Genomic DNA, 19,512 nt, shown 5'->3' with positions numbered 1-19,512 from the left:
CTAGACTAATAAATTTAGGTCCAGTGCTTAAATTGGACTCTTGAAAGACATTGTTGCAAAGACTACTTTGCTTGTTTTGTTTATTGTTTAGAGATCTAATTTTCTAGGGTTGTTTTCCCTGCCACAAATTTGTTACAATGATAATTGTTGATTTTATTGAAAGTATTTAGAATCTAGATATATAGGCAATTACATTGTTGTTGTTTCCTAACGGAACAATCGAATACTGAAGACAAAATTAGAAATGAATTTAATCTACCTAAAAATCCATTCTTATTATTATTATTTTTGATCGGTAAGAGGCCGAAGCCAAGAGTAATTATTATATGTTTTGATTAATTATTATTATTTATTTATTTAACTCGAGTAGATTCGAACCCAAGACCTCCCAAATAAGAGGCTGACAATTTACCGTTGTGTTGTAGGTTCTTGCCTTACCTAAAAATCCATTATTGACCACAGTTGCAGATTTTGTCCTCCTAAAATAACTTTAAAATTGACTCCTTTTGCCCAAGATTGAGAAGAAATTAGCAACCTAGAGTTTGAGAGACCTCCATTTGATGGATGATCTTCCTCTGAATTTCAGAGGTAGAACTCCCTCTTATGATGTAAATTGATTTTTTGGTATGCTTTTAATCAGAAAGCAGAGAAGGAGAAGTAATTCACCTGTACATAATTATTGTACTGATGCAACCATAATTTCAGATAGAGCAGAGAGAAGACAAAATGACTTAAAGCTCATTCTATAATATATCATATTAAAAAGAAACAGGAAACAGGTTTTAATAATTTAAACCCAAATGAACAAGTACTGTAGAACTCAAAATTTGTATAGTCAAATGTCTGTAACTAAATCAAATAGACAAGTACCATGAGAGAATTGTCATAACACAGAATTTAATTCACAATACAAGAAGAATATAACAAATGCACAGTTTTGATATTTATTTCCATTCAAAAGTGCTCAAAAGCAGAATGACACAAAGCTCAATTACTTTTTGCTACCAAAAATGGCTACATCCCAGAATTTTTATAGAGCTATCTTCTCCCCCGTCTTCACTTAAACTTTCAAAAAGCCTATTTATACAAAATGGAATTGTTCATTCCCAAAAATAATGGTCATTGAAAGTGACTGGGATCAAGAAAGAACCTTGGAAATGAAAACAATTCCACAACTCAAAATTTACTATTGCTACCACTAATTACAAAAGATTCCACACTCGCTAAACTAGAGAATTAGTTACCCCATCTATAGTGGCTTCGTCTATTTCTAGCTGCAATTCCATGAAAATACTATGAAGCTCTATGCATTCTTCTTCTTGCTCTAGATCAAAGTTTATGAAATTTGACATAACTTGTATGTTTCTTTCATGAATCGAGCATATTTGAGAGATGATATCAACTTGTTCCACTTCGGACGAGGTCAGGTCAAGTTACACAACGGGCATATGCTGTTCATTCTAGGTTTCATCATTTGTAGGGATCCCCATTTCGGGAATTTTTTTTTTGCTTACTGAAAATTCAACTTAGAAATGCCATCACCATTACTTGTAGCAAGAGTTTAAGCCCATTTAATTGCAATGGCAGATAATAATAACCTTTCACTTTTTAAAAATCACATTGCCACCTTATTATATGCATTTCATCACACTTTCCATTTTAGAGTTGTACCTTTCCTGGATTTGAAAAGATTACATCTTGTGAAATGCAACATGTAGTGTAGTCGTAGGGATAGTTGATGGGAATTATTTACCAAGTTGGCAAAACTCTAGTTTGATTACTTGTTCGACCTAACGACCATTTGAAGAAGAGCTGCATTGTTGACAATCGGAGACCTATTCGGTACTTAAAGCTGTTGTATAAGGTTAAGTAGTTTGGATCTTGAAGTCATGACAATGAGGGATTGACATAGTAGGTGAAATCAGTGCCTTTATTAAACTTGGCAAACATGAGTTCAAGTGCAAATTTCTAACAATTCAGGTTAACTAGGTATGTAGTAGGGAGGATGAGGTCGACAATGAAGATTTTGAGCCTGGAGGGATAAAATAGGGTCATGAAAGGGGCAAGACCGAAAATTTCAAAATTTCTGGTAATAGCAAGCTTTGATTGGGGACCAAGACTGGAAGGACGTAGAGAACCCAAAACATTGAGCAAAAGTTAGTGTCTTGTCAATTAGGCTACAAAGACGGGGAGTAAGGGAAAATAAGTAGTTGATTGTAGAGGGGAACTAGGCAAAGCCAAAGGCTCAACAAACTACAAACTTACTAAAATTACAACACACCCAAAAATTTATTTACAGACGAGGGGTTAATCCCTCTTTATTCTAGAAACACTTCAGGCCATTCATGTGAAATCATTGGTAGGTTGTGACAAGTATTCACCTTTGTGAAACAAGGAAACATGACTGCATAGCAAGATCAAAGAAAACCATTAGACGACGACAATAATAGTGACCAACAAACTGAAAGGAAAAGAGGGGAATCCATAAGCACTCATATGCCCAAACAACCATTTTTCGTCATAAACCTCTAGAGCATGATGGATTAATCTCATTGCCTTAGGTGCAACTTTTGTAAGATTATCAACTTAATTAGGAGGTAGGAAAAGGACACCAAGAATTATCAACATGTCTCCTGAATCAGAGGACAAATGATTGTCCATGCACGCCATTATCAATTGAGAGTGTTGAATGTGACATTCCATCATTATGGGGTCAAACTTGCTTTTCGTTAGTTCATCTCTTTTGAGTTAAATTAAACTATCTAGTGCTTCATCTTCATTCATACAATTGGACACCCATTAGTAAGATTTCAAGAAAGGATCTTATGTATTTGCATGGATTCTTTCTCATGCGAAAGATTCTCTGTGTTATGAAATCTCACTAACTCTTCTTGCGATTCTTCTTTCTTATCTCTTTGGTGGGGAGACTTTAAAGATAAGGGTTTAGCGGGGTACTATAAAAGAACTTTGATTGATTAGCTTCATTCACAACTGTTACACTCCTGGCCTCTTTTTTGAGTTTGAGATTGTTGTCTTCAAAAACAAAAGTTTCTACTTCTAGATTCTCGTTTTCCTTTTTAAAAGTAAAAACCTCTAACTCAGAAGAGGATGAGCGCACCGATATGACATGACTTGTGCCTTTTTCTTTAATATAAAAGTAATCTATAATCTATAATTACCTCAATCTCCATCTTTGTGATGTGACCTTTTATGCCCTTGCTATGCACCAAATTTCTTCATCTGTCCTTTAAAGATGCTGATTCAGAAGGACAAGTTTATGTTCTTCTGGCAACATTCCTTTGCAAAAATACTTATTTTTGCATGCATGTCATGAAAGGTGTGTCAACTCTTCATCTTTACTTTGGTGTAAGTTTTTCCCTTGCCGCAAGTTGTTGACATGGCACAAAAATGACTCATCCCAGGTCAGTGAAAGTCCTTTTCACCAAGAGCAGAGAATTTATAAGACACCAGTCTCTCATTTTCAGGTTCTTCTTTCAACAATTTCAATCTTGTCAGGAAGCCAGAAGCTGTAAAATCTTTTGTTCCAAATCTTTGAGCAGATAGTACCTACTATGCATGCTCCTTAACAATAATGCGAATTTGTTGTTTTCGGACAAATGCAGCCTGTTTTTCTCAGCTTCAATAATTCCATCTATAAACGCATTCCATAATGAATCCAGAACTTCATTGTCATTTGCTAATATTTCTTGGGCTTGATATTAAAACATCTTTCTGGGGTTTTCTTCAAGAAACAGACTCATGAACCTTCTTTTCTGAAAGACACCAAGAAAGCACACTAGTCTTTAAAATTTTTCTCGAACAAAGTCGCCAAAAATCTGTTTGTTGCAGATTTTTTGCTCCTGAAATAACTTTAAATTGATTCCTTTTGCCCAAGATTGAGAACAAATTAGCAACCTATAGTTGGAGAGATCTCCATGCGATGGATGAGCTTCCTCTGAATTTTAGTGGTACAACTCCCTCTTATCGTATAATTGATTTTTGAAGTTCTCTTTTAACCGAAAAGCAGAAAGGAGATCTGACAATCGCACATAACTTCATACATATGCAATCATAATTTCAGATAAAGAAACAAAAAGATAAAATGAGACAAAGTTAATTCTCTAATATAGCATACAAAAAAGAAAGAGGGTTGGATAATTTAAACCCAAATAAACAAGTACTCTAGAATTCAAATTCTTCTAAAGCTAAACATCCATAGCCAAATTAAGTAGATGAGCACCATGAGGGAACTGTCATAACACAGTTTAATTCACTATATAAGAAGAATATAACAAACACATAGTTTTGATATATTTTTCCATTCAGAATTGCTAAAAAGGAGGACACAAAGTTCAATGATTTTCCCTACCCAAAATGGATAGATCCTAAAATTTCTTTCTTAGAGCTATCTTCTGCCCTTTCTTCATTTAATCTTTCCAAAAACCTGTATCCAAAAGGAAACTGTTCATTCCTGAAAATAAAGATCTTTCAAAGTGACCGGTACCGAGAAAATTGCAATTAAAATAGTTCCACCACTCAATTTGCCATTACTACCACTAATTACAAAAAGATACCATGCATGGTAAACTAGAGAATTAAACTGTCCCTGATGCAGGGACTTTGTCTGCTTCCAATTGCAAGTCTTAAAAAAAATTTATGTAGCCTGGCACAATCTTCTTCTTCCTCTAGAGCAAAGATTACTTTGCTATATTCGACATAATTGGTATGTTGTTTCCATGCATTTGAGTGCAATTGAGAGATGATGCAGGTGCGTGCATGGTAAGAGTGTCCCTCTGGCGTCTTTGACTTGGAAACTTGCCTGTGCCTCTGTAGGTAAACCTCTTCATTTTACAAGTGATGAGTTTATGTAGTTTAGGGGAGCTCTGCTGTCTAACGTGACAATGATCCTTTGTCCTTGGAGGGTTCCCCGTACCTTGAATACTGTAGATCTTGGGCTGCTGGCTAGGGCGATAGTTCATCCTCGCTGTACTGATGCAACAATCTTCGTCGTACAGTTTAGGCTGACCACCTTGGGGTCCTCCTAATGGTGACCACCCTTTGTGAATAAATCTTTTGATCATCCTCATCATTGGATATGACTTCTATGTAGTGTATTTTCCCTTTATTGAGGAATCTGTGCCTTGGTTCCTAGGACTCCTTATAGGTGAAACATATTTTTTTTTTTCGGAGTTCCTATCTAGTAGCTTCATCCAATGAAGGCTTTTTTGGCAGGGTTTTGTTGTTCTTGTCCCTCGGAACCAATGACAGTTTGAAGTGGGAGTAACCTCGGGAAGAAGATTATGCCATACTCCGCGCTTTTTTTATAGCCTTTGATAGGGTAGTGAAATGAAACTCTTTACCCAACCCCTCAGTGGTTTTGTCAATCCATCCACGAATAATACTATCCGTCTCCTTTCAGAGATGTCCACAAGCAGTACAAAGAGTTATTGGAATTCAATGATATAATGGTCAATCGATTCCGTTTGCCTTAATTGTGCTAGTTCCTTAAAATTGAGTTCAAGATCTTTGTCGCCAAATTTGTCTATTAGTTTTTTTGTAAAATTGACATGAGTGCTTACTTGGTCATGTCCACGAGTAATCATGCCATGATGCTACCCTTCATGTACCACTCCCTCCGGGTGGAGTGCGACAATTTACCTACTTCCTCCTCTAACATTGGGTTGAGCTGGAAGTAGGTATAGGCCTTCATTCCCCATGCTGATATTGATCCAAATCTGTCAAATGGCTACATATTTACTTTACTTAATTTCCGTTTGAGATCATTGAAATACCCTTGATTTGCAACCCCCAAATATCTCATTCTTAATCTTGCGTAATCTTTGTAGGATATATTCTCTTCCAAATTTGAATTCTTCCAATCTTCTTTTAGTTGTTCTTGAACTTCCTCAAAGGTTGGTTCCCTTCCTCTGTGCAACATCTCCATTCATGGAGAAAAACTTGGCGTGGAAGGTCAAGGGTGTGCCAAATGAGGATTTGCCTTTCTCGAAATTGAATCGTCATTGTGACCATTTTCTTCGTCATATATTTTGCTTCTGACCAATTTTCGTAGAGTTTCTCCCATCTACGCTTGATTCCTTGAAAGCTCCCTCAGTAATGCCATGACTTCAGCGGGAGTGGGTTCTTCAGAATCTCCCATTCTATCCACTCAGTGGGATCTCCTTTGTTTTCGGCTATATATTTTCATTGACTTTCCATAGGTTGGCAAGATCATTGGCTCTGATACCACTTGTAATGTTCTAGTGTCCATCTGAAGCCAAACCGAGGCAATAGAGAGATTGTACAACAACAATGGAGATAGGGAGTCCTTACATTTTGGGACAGAATCCGTATGGTTGGTATAGATAGTTCGTATGACGGAGGAGAGTTACTTGTACGGTGGAGTAGGTAGCCGTGGGATGTACGACAATGGAGGGGTGTTCATATGGTCTTAATGATGTACGATTGAAATGGGTGATAGAGTATGGTGAGGAGCAATTGGTATATGAGGGAGTGGGGGTTATGGGACGAGTCTAGGGTGTACGAAGAATGTGGGAGGAGGTATGACTGGGGTTGCCATATGGTGGGAGGAGCCTAGGAGGACGTGGGAGGTATGTAAGTGTGGTGCTTGTGTACTAACTTGCCAATACTTATTTAGAATCAAGAGGCTTAGTATTCACCCATACAAGGAATAAACCAAATATAACAAAATTACCGTAACGGAAATGATATTTGCTATAGAGAGATAATTTATCGTTGAATAGTGAATAGTAGATAAATTTGCAAACAAGGATGGTGCTTGACTTGCCAAATCCAAGCAAAGTAATATAAGGATGGAATAGGGTGAAAGTTGAATCCCACTAAAACCGGAAAAGCCAAGTAGGGAAGATCTTTCTCTTTCGAAATGGTGAACAATACTAAACTCCAACAAGAATTCCTATTACAAAGAAATAATCCAAATCACATATCCAAACAACTCGACCTCACGGACATATATACCCTGTCGAAGGAGAAACTATGTGCCGATAGAAGACACGACAAATGCCTATGACAATAATTAAAAATAAAAATGGGTTTGAGATATGCTAAATCAATCGATCCATAAACAAGTTTTAATATATTGTTTATTTTATGATGGGAACATTACACACAATGTCATTAATGAAATCATATAATATATGATCATTATATATATAATATAATATAATATGCTAATGTTTAATTATTAGTAATCTAAAGGTATACTTATTTTTGTATTAATAGATAATAACGTATATCGAGTATATACAAATTATTAGTCATTTGTTAACAGTATATAGAATCATAGATATATACTGGTTATTATATATCATATTTTAATAATATAGCAGAATGTGTAATTTAAAACCGTAATAGAGGAAGAAATTAAATTATCTGCCCAAGGAAGATTGCTGTGTAAAATCTATATTTGTCAATATTTTGTGGGAGTTACTTGTGCAGCTGCCTTGTGAGTAGGCAACGTGAGTCATAAGACTGCCTTGTAGAGATGTTCCTAGCAAAGAGCTTTGAAGTGAAATGCCAATGGAGTGAGGTTGGAGACTATTATATCCATTTACAGCATGCAAAATTGCCAATACAGGAGTATGGCAGAAATTTGGGTGAAATGCATTTTTTAATGTGATTATTTTGTGTTTAATGTTTTTTTGGATTTTTTTTGATGTGAATGATTGTGGCTTCTTGATTTGGCCATGCTACCCCAAGTACGCTGTTGGTATGTTTGAGATATATCCACAAGTTAATTGGTGTGGTTGAGCATTCTCTAGCCATTCCATCCACTTATTGATATCTTGTAATGCAATATGCTAACTTGTAGGTCACTCGCAGTAGTTTTTATATTATGATCCTTAGTTTTTTCCATGGTTTATTGAACACTTTGATAGAGCCTTTGCCCATTAAACATAAAGTGTACTTGGAAAAAACATGGAAGGCTATAATGGACACTCAAAAAACTAAAATAGCGACTTAACATAAAAACCCAAAATGGGGTATAACCAAACACCTTCCTCACCAGCTATAGTGGATCATGAAAGAACCAAATTATGAATTTGGGGAGCCTATATCAACTGGCTTATCCTTCTTGGCAGCAACTTGGACCCTTGTCTTGAGGATTGAATGTCTTTGAACTTGAGAAATACCATCCATAGAATTTGCAAGCAGGATAAACAAACTCAAAATATTTATGAAACCATCATGCAAAATGAGATGTATATTATCCATGTACAAGGGAAACACCCCCTCCTCCAAGCTTTCACAAAGAAGAACAATTTTCTCATGGACAAGCATATTCCATTCCTTAGTCTTAGAATCTAGGGCCTTGGCAAGTTTATTGCTAAAATCCTCCATAATGGAGGCTTTGGTCAAAAGAATCTTCTGTATTACTCACCTTGTCAATGCCTAAGTTTTTCTTAACAAATATCTACTTTAATAGAACTTCTGTGCAACTGATTATCCAAGACTACCCTGTCCTTGGGTGAATCCTTGAAAGAGTGTCCATTCTATGTGCTGGAAGTTCAGAGGAGTCCATTGCTCAAAACATGGATTACAAGAAAGCACTTTATGAACTAAAAATGGCTGGTGGTAGGGTGGTTATCTTTGCAGAAATTCCCAAGATCCCTAGCATGTCAGTCCTGTATGATGCAAACCAAAGAGCAATAATCTTGACATGCATGAGTATCCTTCTTGAAAATCATATGGCACTTTCAAAATCATGCAAGCAAGCCAAATAGTCGCCAAACAACTGTGAGGGGGGAAACACAAATTACAGCAATACATTTCTTAGAATATTTACCTATTTTTAGTCTGATATTTTTAGTGTTTCTTAGCTTCTTTATTAATGATTATCTTAACTTTAAGAAGTTGCCATTTTTAGTGTCGTTTCTTTCAGTGCTTTAGCCGTGTAATACTTATTTAAGGAGCCTTCATCTCTTCTGTTTAATACATTGGATTACATTGAACTATTTGAACAAACTTTAGCTTCAAGAGGAATGTCAGATAGAAGAAGAGATGAGAAGCTCTCCCAATCCTTCATAAGGCCACTAATTTTACCCAGAGAATGGAAATTCATCAATGCCTGCATTAGCCAGGCAATCAGCTGCTGATTTCATTCCATACAAAAATTGTCTGAAAATGATTTCTTTCAAATTCTGGCCCAGAAAGGGACTTCAATTTATGTCCATGATTTTGTTATATGTCTCCAATTGTTGGAGTAGTCTTTGGCCAGATTGACGCTAACAATCTAGGAATAATTGTCTACTTCCTACAATCCAAAGCAGAGCCTATCCCGAGGCCCTCCAGCACCACCAATTTTCTTGCCCTGTCATTCAGTTTGGACCCATGAAAGAAGAATCTACCCTGCAGGAAAAGGTCCTGAAAACAGCAAACCACTTACCCCTGCTCCAGCTAAACTCCAGTTTGTTAATGTCTTGGCACAGAAATAGAGATAAACAGCAATAAAAGACCAGAAATAATACAGAAAAGATGCAAAGCATTTATCCCAGGAAAACTTTTCCACATGAAGGGAAAAACCCAGCCACACCAGCAAAATTTCTCTATTATTGATAAAAAAATATTCAGTACAAAGCTTTCAGCTTTCACTTGACTTATTTACAAAATACCAAGAAATCATATAAATAGATTGCATAAGACTCTTCATCTTTCACACAAAGGTCTCTTTGAGTCCCACAAATAAGACCCATCATATTTCCACATATTTAACACTTGACATTTCTATATGCATGCTTTTTTGCATGACATATGCCACATGTCTTTTTGCATAATATTAACTTAAATATAATCACAAATATCTGTTTCAGCTGAAGATGACCATAACAGTCATAACAAACATACATTTATCTCATAAAAGCAGAGATGAAACTCTCTATCACAGCTACAAACTTAAACACTTCCTCATAGCAAGAGAGAGATCTTTAGTCAGGCATGCACACATAGCTGCAACCAAAGACGACAAGTTGACATAATATAATCCACCATATATAGAATGAAGTCACACACATGAATTTCACCATGCTTGCTCACAGAGGGTAGAACAAAGACTTTTATCTCAAAAAACTTTTTCCAGAGAGAGATATATTTCGACCATGCCTATTTGCAGAGGGTGGTCCACTGTACCTACTCGTAGAGGGTGGAACGAGGACTTTCACCTCAGTCTTCTTTTAGAGAAGACTGCATTTCCACCATGCCTACTTGCAGAGTGTGGTCCACTGTAGAGGGTGGAATGGGGGCTTTCACCTCAAACTTCTTCTATAGAAGAATGTATTAATAACTGAGATTTTTTATCTACAAAGACTCCCTCTCAGCAGGGACAATTTTAATAACTGAGATTTTCTTTTAACAGAAACTCTCTCTCGGCAGGGACAACTTTAATAACAGAGACTCCCTCTCAGTAGGGACAGCCCTAATAATAGAGACTCCCTCCCAACAGGGACATCTTTAATCATCACAATAAGATAGCTGACTATTGTATAAACTTGCAAAGGGTTGAACATCTCCCTCTGTCACATAATCTCTCTCTGAAGTTGAATAGTCCTCTCTAAATATGATCTTCCCCTTTTAATAAAGTGCCACTAGTTTAGTATCAAGACTGTAAACAATGTTACAAAATCTCTTAATATCCCATTGCACTTGCAACCATGAGAGATTTATAATAACTCATAAGATCTATTTATCAAAGTAAAAATATACTCTCTTTCTAGTTAGATACAAAAATCATAGAATACTTATCTCTTTGAAGTTTGATCTCAACACACATACATAGAAAATGCAGCCCAGCATTCATATGAACAAAATATGTTTACTAAATAAGGATGTTACCATAAAAGATTTAATGAGAATTGGGATCTTCCAGAATAACCTACCTTTCTCAACATCAATATAAATTTTACCACCAGAACAATAATACTTATCTCCTTATCATCTCAAAATCCGCCTGTTGGCTTATTCACAACACCTCTATTAAACTTATGAAGGAGCACCACAACCTCCAATGGTGTGGTTAATCTCTTCAAAAGACTATGCTGCAGCAATTCCAACATCCTCATATACCAAGGGCGATTGACATAAGAAATTCCACTCACTTATTTTATGATTCAAACTTGTTCAGATCAGCTGGGAACCCTTGGATACCTCCAAAGAATGAATTTGCAGACTCCAAGCTTAGAAAGAAAAACTTACAAATTCCCACATGTCACTTCCAAGTTGGGCACTGCCTGGAAGAAGCGATTTGAGCTAAATAAATAAATTCCAAATCAAAATTACTTATTACATATGCACCCTCATCATCTAGCCATAAGTAAACATTTGAGACAACAACTAGCTTTGCACATCAATATCTATTTTAAGGCAACTTTCTAGGTGCTGCTTGACTATGATAACTCTGGCAGATTCAATAGGATCATCCCGATCCTCCACTTCTTGAAGTCTATAACTAGAAGATTGCACTTGGATGAATGACTGTAGAAACACTGTTCATCATTCATAGAAATATCTTCATGTATTTCTCCACTTCTTATTAAACAAACTTCTATGCAAAAAGAAAAGTTTGATACTTAAAACAATTCTAATAGCAACGTTGAAGAAACAAAATCTCAGAATGATCGCTACTGAACAACCTTCATACTATCTTTAATGACAATGACATGTTGTTTGAAATTAATAATATTCCACACAATATGCTACGACCTTAACACCATAAGCTACTGAAAGTTTGCCCATGCTAGAAATCACAGAAACTAATACGGTCACTTCCTAGATAGCAAGCACTACATAATATTTACAAGATTGATAATGTGACCTATACCTCAAATTGTGTTCACTGCAACCGATTGGGTCCTTGACATATTATGAATTTGACTGGATTAACTCCTTGAAGATGTTACAAGCCTGTTTTTGCTGATTGTAGCATCAAAATATTCTAAAAAACATGATCTCAGGCTAGACTTCTGTTGAGAAGCTGATGATCTTTCTTAAAAAATCGATGAAGAACCTTGACATCCCAGTTGGATGGCGACTCTGAATCTCCCACAACGATAAATTGCCAGCCCATCAAGGCAGTTTATGAAAAAGAATCCCACGATAGTTATTTTATGTGGATCATCTTTCTGCCATGATATACATCATAAATTGACTCAGAAGGGGTGTCCGTTGCAAATGAGACAATACAAGGTATGGAAGAAAATTATGGCAGCTTGATCCTGACCATTGATTCATTGACCTATTCATGTTTTTTTGACGATTCATATTCCACAGCCACCACATCGTTCATGGAGGAAGTGATGAAGGAGCTCAACTTTATCCATGTGCATGCAACGACAACATGTGAAGGAGGTGGAAGTAGAGGCGACAAAATAAATGATGAACAACAGTCATAGAGGGACGCTCAAGTACAACCTCCTTCACGGGACTCCATCCCAATACACATGCACATCCACTGCTTCCTCAATAGATTGCTCAAAATGTGTAAATCTAATGCATTAGTACCATACACAGGTTGCGACAAAGAAAATTGAATAAAGATGCATATCGCATATTCTTCCTCTGTGATAATCATTTTGTTTTACAAGATTGACGGCTTTAGCCAATGCAATCTGCCATGTTCAACAACCTTTCCAACAACGTCAAGAAGTTTAACTAGAATAAACTTGATCCTACTAGTCTCAATATAAGAGCCTTAGAATTTCTGGGAAATAGAGAGCTCCTCAATGTACAAAGATGATGACGCTACGAGTCCCTGCATAGGGAAATACTCTTTAACTTTCTCGAACTTCATAAGCCTGTATCTTGAAACTTCACGATAAAAGAGAAGACTCCCACAAAATACCAGGAGACGACGGCTACAGGTATTGTTAGTATTACATATATAGTGGGCCATGATGTACTATCTCAAAGATCAAGCAGATATATAATACATGAATAAATGAAGGGAAACTGATCATAGCACAACCAAGGTAAAGAAAAACATATGACATATACAATCAGGAAGGTCAAGATCATAACTCATTATTCATTCTAATGTGAAGATCAATAAAGCATCAACCGCCTGAATGAAGAAACAGTCTTGCTACTCGCAGAACTTGAACACTCCTTTATGATGATATCAAACTAGGCTCTGATACCATGTTAATGTTTTGGCCCAGAAATAGAGATAAATAGCAATAAAAGGGCAGAAACACAAAAGACACAAGGCATTTATCTTGGGGAAACCCTTTCACATGAAGGGGAAAACCCAGCCACACCAGTAAAATATCTCTTTTATTGATCAAGAAATGTTCAGTACAAGCATTTCAGCTTTCAGTTGATTTATTTACAATATACCAAGCAATCATATAAATAGATTGCATAAGGATCTTCATCTTTCACACAAAGGTCTCTTTGACTCCCAAAAATAAGACCCTTCATATTTTCACATATTTAACACTTGACATTTCCATACGGATGCCTTTTCGCATGACATATGACACGTGTCTTATTACATAATATTAACTTAAATATAATCACAAATATCTCTTTCAGCCGAAGATGACCATAATGGTCATAACAAACATATATTTATCTCATAAAATCAGAGATGAAGATCTCTATCGCAGCTACAAACTTCAACTCAGTTCACTCTATAAAAACTTAAGGAGGCAGGTTTGAAGATGCAGCTTGTTGCTTGTGAGTTTGTCAATGACCCTAATAATAGAGACACTAGGGTATGCTTGGTTTCATATTGTGTTTACCCCTGTTTCCTACAAATAAGTGCTCCACGACTGTACATACGATAGGGTTAGTGTTAGGTCCACCAAAATCCATGCTTCGCCATAAGTTCGACACCTAATTCCAGGTTCTCTCATGGCCAACACAAGGGGACTAGGAGTCTGTAGGATGGAGGATGACCTTATTGTAATGAATTTTTTCCGTCAGTCTTCCATCTTATTTAGCTTAATGAAATATGAGCAGTTCTTGGCTGTGGAATTCACCAAGCATGGCACAGGCTTGAGTCTTTGTCTGACTCCTAGTAGTGGCTCTCTCTCATGGAAAAAAGGGGACTGTCCCTACAAAAATCAAATATGAGTAGTTTATAATTTTTGCCATCTTTCTTTTGTAATTTATTAACATGTTCCAGTACTAAAGTTTTTTGATCAGAGCAGAAACTATAATCTGTAGTATCTTGTAATAATGCCCTTTTTTTGACTCTTTTAGGGTGAGTCAGATGCATTAATTTACTTTGCATATGAGCATATTATTTCTTGCTATCAGTGCAATTACGTAAAAGCAAGTATGCTACCTGCTATGAGGTCCACTTATATATTTGTACTGAGCATTTCGTATGTGTTCTATTTTTCTTTCCCAGGAAGAGTACATGGACATTAGGACTTTGGAAACGCGATTGCAGAATTTTGCTAAGCGTTCTCAACATGGTAATTGTAACCAAAGGATTGTCCAACATTCTGTATCTTCTAATGGAACTGTGGGAATGATGATTCCAACTCCAGGTATGGCAACATCCAGTGGGGACAATTCCACGATGCCAGTTCTTGGTTCCAAAAGTTTGATTTCTAATCCTTCTGGCATGGAATGTATGTTACCCACTGGTAGTGGGCCTGATCATGTACATTCTAACTCATTTATAGCAGCTGATAATAATTCCAATAAAATGAATGTTTTGGCTAATTCCGGAGACAATCTGTCATCTGTTCCGGGATCCGTAGGTGACATGCCTCAATGTCAGCAGGGAGTTGGAGGCATGTCCATGGGTGCAGCAAACCGGGTAATGCCTACAATAGGTTTCACGAGTCAGATGATTCCAACCTCAGTGTTAGGAAAGTCTCTCTCCAGTGGAATGGGTTATTCAAGTGTTAACTACTTAGGAACTATTCCGCAGCAAACTACTGGGGTTGCAAATGGGCACTTCTATCATAATATGAGTGGTAATAACTTGAAGCGGAATAATTCTTCCTATGGTTTAGTAAATGGAAGCATGAATCGCAGGATACATGTGGCACAAAATAATCAGAATTTGATGAATGGTACCACAGCATCATCCAGTTCGGGATGCTACCTAAATGCTTCACAGTATGGTAATGTGCAACTGCATGCTTCCTCAGACCAGAATACCAGTCAGCAGTATAGACAAGGTCTTTTGCATTGTAAGTTGTATATTGCTTTCTTTAAATTTTAAATGCTTTTCATAATTGAAACTTTTGCATATCTTTCAGGATCGTTATAATTCTCTTGAACATTTTGATTTTACTTGGTTTTAATTCATTCTAAACACTGACATTGCAGCTGCAATGGCCAATCCAGTTGTTCCATCATCTGGTGATGGTTATGCGATGAACGGAGCTGATCTTGCAGGTTCTGCAAACATATATGGACCTGTATCGCCCAATGTGCTTCCAGTAGCATCTAGTTTGAATTGGAAATCATTAGGGTTACAATCAACAAGGATGATACCTGTTCCTGGATTGCCTTCACAGCAACAAACATTGCCAGCACTACAGCAATGTCAACAGAATCAATCACAGAAAATGAGTAGTCCGCATGGTTTATCATTCTTGCCAAAGGGTCAATCAATTCAACCAAAGCAGCAGAAGCTAAGGTATCAGCAACAACAGAGTCACCATCAGCAACAGCTACATACATATCAACAGACACACGTGCATCAACAAATACAACACAGTCAACAACAACAGCAACTACCTGTAGAAAGAAGAGGTGCACTTCATGATCAACCTGAATTTATTATCTCTGGTCAGAAACAGGCAGGTATTAAAACACATCAAAATGGAGTCCTAAAAAAAGAATTGGAAGAAAATGAAATTCTTTCACTACCAACAAGCCAACAGCAGCAGCATACTGTCAGTAATCCAGCACAGCAATCTGATGAACTTAATGATAACTCTAAAAATTCTCAGCATCTCAATCAATTACAATCTCAGAAATTGCACAAGCTACAGGATTCAAGTCAAGATCAACGAGAAGAGTCTAAAAATCTCTATAATGATGACATTGCAGCTCAAGTTAAGCCAGAAGTCTGGTCGCAAGGGGAGTGGGATTTGCAAGTGCAGGAGAAACAACATCTTCCACAGCAAAATTCTAGTATAATAAAGCAGGGACAACCATTGCAGGAAGAATCCTCACAGCTAATGGATCAAAATATGACACAAGAACAGAAACCATCACAAGAGGTTCCAGGAAATGCTATTATTTCAAGTGCAATATCCCAACCAAGGCCTAGGACTGCTGGATCTGCTTCTGGTAGCATGCAGCCCAGTGCTAGTTCTGAACAACAGAAAATGCAATATTATAAGCAACAAATGTGGCTGGCTTATTTGCACCATGTCAGTAGATGTAGAGTTCCAGAATGCCGAACTCCTAATTGCATTGTAGGACAGGAGCTGTGGGCACATGTTGCTAGGTGCCATGACATACAGTGCAGTTATCCACGCTGTCGTGGATCACGGAAGCTTTTAATTCATCATCAACAGTGCCAGAATAATAGTTGCCCTGTTTGTGGGCCTTTTCGCCATTATATTATAAAACAACGTGCAAATGGCTATTCTCAATCATTGAATCTTGGAGCACTAGATTGTATGAATGCTGTGCCCAAATCTTCAAATGTCAATAGTTCAGTTGGAACTAAAATAAATTTGCCAGCGAGTTCTGTAGCTTCCATGCATGACTCAGCACATGAAGAACAACGTCCAAGCAAAAGAAGGAAGTCTGAACCTTCCTCTCCAAGTAATGCACATCAGGAAGTTGAAAGTGCAATTGTATCTGTTGCAAGCCCAAGTGAGGCGCAACCAATTACACAAATGCAAACTCTAGATTTTGGGTCAGGTGGACATGATCTAGGAATGATGAAATCTCATGTACTAAAGTCATTCAAAGTAGAATCGGAACCTATGAAGATAGAGCAAGCTGTGAGTCCACAACAAGGATCTAGCCAAAAATCCTGGGAATTCAAGAATGATATTTGTCAGAATCCACATGCTGAGCATGGGCATAAACAAGAGCATCAGGTTAAGGCAGAATCTGCAGTGAATCTTTCTGGAAATGTCTCTGTGCAAGTTAAGCAAGAAGCTGTGCATGTTAAACAGGAAACTATATTGGATATCCCACCTGCTGATTGTTCAGCTTTGGAAAAAATTGGTAAGCCAAAGATCAAAGGTGTTTCTTTAACAGAGCTTTTCACTCCTGAGCAGATAAGAGAACATGTTAAAGGGCTGCGACAGTGGGGTTGCCAGGTCAGTATGAAAGCTGCTTGTTAGTATGGCATTTGCTTCCTGTTAACTGATGAATGGTGTAATTATCTAGCCATTAAATGAATTCAATACATACTTTTATTATAAAAATATTAGCTATAATTTGTCTCGAATAAACTACTCAGTTGTTCTAACTATAAGTTCTTATTCTGCCATAAATTAAATATGCTGTTTTTATCTTGATGAATTTGTATAATCATTAATCACTTAATGCTCAGGGTTACCAAATTGTTTCTTAAGGGTCTTATCTGGCTTCTTCTGGGATTTTTCATATTTTTATAACCTTTAAATATGGTTCAATCAAGCAATTTCTTGTGATACAGTAAATATAGATTCCTTGATATTTTTTAATGTCTTATTATGTCCTGTTTAGTTTTTATTGAGAAAGTAATAAAAAAATGGGTAAATATGAAGGATAGGTTAAATTCAGTTGCAATTTCAACACATTCTAGATATTCTTTTTGTGGTTAGCAACTGCCAACTTGTTACATGAGAGTATTGAGTAGTAACATTTAGTCTACTAGCTTTTCTACACCAAAACTGAATTTAAATGTAGAAAACATGGAAAGTAACAGGTAGCCTATTGGCAATTTCACTGATCTTTGCAACACGATAATATCTAATTTGAAAACTACTGCAAAACAAATCTGAATAATTAACATTATATCCTCAAACACTAACAATATGCACGACGAACTATTATTAAGGAAGGAAACTGTTCTGCGACTCACGGAAATGAGCTATATAAATGCTAATAAACTTTTTTTGAATACAAGTCATGTGGACTTGAACCCACCAAGGAAAAGGCCGATCCAACAGTAGGAAATCAGTTTACTTTGCACCAATGTTTCCAGGAGCTACACTATTTTGCTTGTCCAAGATTAGTTTGCTAATCCAGTATCATCAAAGTAAACAAAATCTTCAAGTCTCACCGGATCCAGGAATATTGGTTTTCAGATATTCCTTCATCACATTGTTGCTATGTTACTGGAAAAGAGAATCTTAAAATATAATGGAAATGGCAATGAGATGAAAGATCAGGTCATGCTGAAGAAAAGAAATAGAAATGGTTTTCTATACTTGTGCATATATTTCACAATTTCTTAATTTTTAAACATTATACCTGTTGAATATAGAGTGGGCATATAAAATGATAAGATTTTGAATTCAGATATACATTTTGTGGAAGAAAGGTTGAGTTACAACTAGGAAAAATCATCTTTAACAGTCACTTTATTAAATAAAATAATATATTAGTCACTTTATAAAAATAAAGTAATCCAATTGTGGCCCTGCAAAAATTAAATGTGGCCTAAACTTCTAAATAGAGGTTGGAATTCTTTATAAGGAGGGTTCCTGGGGCTGTAGTAATGCATGCTTTATGGATGTGATGTGATGAATTTGTGTGATGATTTACATGAAGCTGAGGACGAAAACTTTCAGTAGATCTGCAATGGAGTTCAAAGTTGGTCCAAATTGTGCAGTTTCCATTGGATGTAAACTTGCAGGGACAAGGGTATGATGGGCAGCATGGAGTATGTGAGATTGGTGAGTATGCACTACTATGTTGGTCGATTTTCAGTTTATACTATAAGTATGGAGTTATGGAATTGTGATGACATTCTTATGAGGAAACATGATAGTTTTAAAATTTGGGACCCATTGATGATTGATCAACATGATAGTGGGAATGATTCTGTTAAGGTAGATATGATTGCTGCAAATGTAAGTGTACTGCCTTTTTTAATGTTTTTCAAATGCAGTGATCTCTCTTGCATTTATATTGAGTGTGAGACAATTGATTATATATATATATAGATGCATATATCTTTGAATTATTATTATATTAATTTTTCCTAATACAATTTCAGACATCTCTCTCTCTCTCTCTCTCTATATATATATATATATATATATATCTCTTCAATAGTTCAGTCTCATAGGATTTATCTGACTGAAGCTACAAAACATCAACACTCCCTCTTAGCTAGGAAGGATAAACATATGATATTATATTACCTTAGCGTAATATCAACAATGACATGTTTAAGGATATCCTTGATCTTAAGATATTCACCATTAGATATCATCTCATGACATTAGGAGTAACGGCCTCGGAATATCAAGTCGCATGATACTCACCAAGTACTCCATATTATGCAAGTAACTGGTAAATTATTTGATGTATTAACAATGAGCGCAAATGCTCAAT

The 19,512-nt window shown here is 36.4% G+C and overlaps 1 protein-coding gene across 7 annotated transcripts in view; it reads left to right on the top strand.

Annotated features, from left to right (window-relative positions):
• LOC149554841 (histone acetyltransferase HAC1-like) overlaps positions 1-19,512 on the top strand; it is a 75,758-nt gene that overhangs the window by 12,717 nt on the left and 43,529 nt on the right. For 6 of the 7 annotated variants that reach the window (XM_089828845.1, XM_089828846.1, XM_089828844.1 and 3 more), the window contains 2 exons: positions 14,387-15,182; positions 15,322-17,282. In XM_089828845.1, the coding sequence (XP_089684971.1) occupies positions 14,387-15,182; positions 15,322-17,282 (2,757 nt within the window). The remainder of the gene's footprint in view (positions 1-14,386; positions 15,183-15,321; positions 17,283-19,512) is intronic. The other variant, XM_089828850.1, reaches the window with a different exon arrangement.

This window comes from Cupressus sempervirens, chromosome 5, assembly GCF_028749045.1.
Source record: "Cupressus sempervirens isolate cs-2001-9-10 chromosome 5, ASM2874904v1, whole genome shotgun sequence".
Taxonomy (NCBI): domain Eukaryota; kingdom Viridiplantae; phylum Streptophyta; class Pinopsida; order Cupressales; family Cupressaceae; genus Cupressus; species Cupressus sempervirens.
Note: the sequence above shows the minus strand (reverse complement) of the source record. Positions and strands in the feature narration are given on the sequence as shown.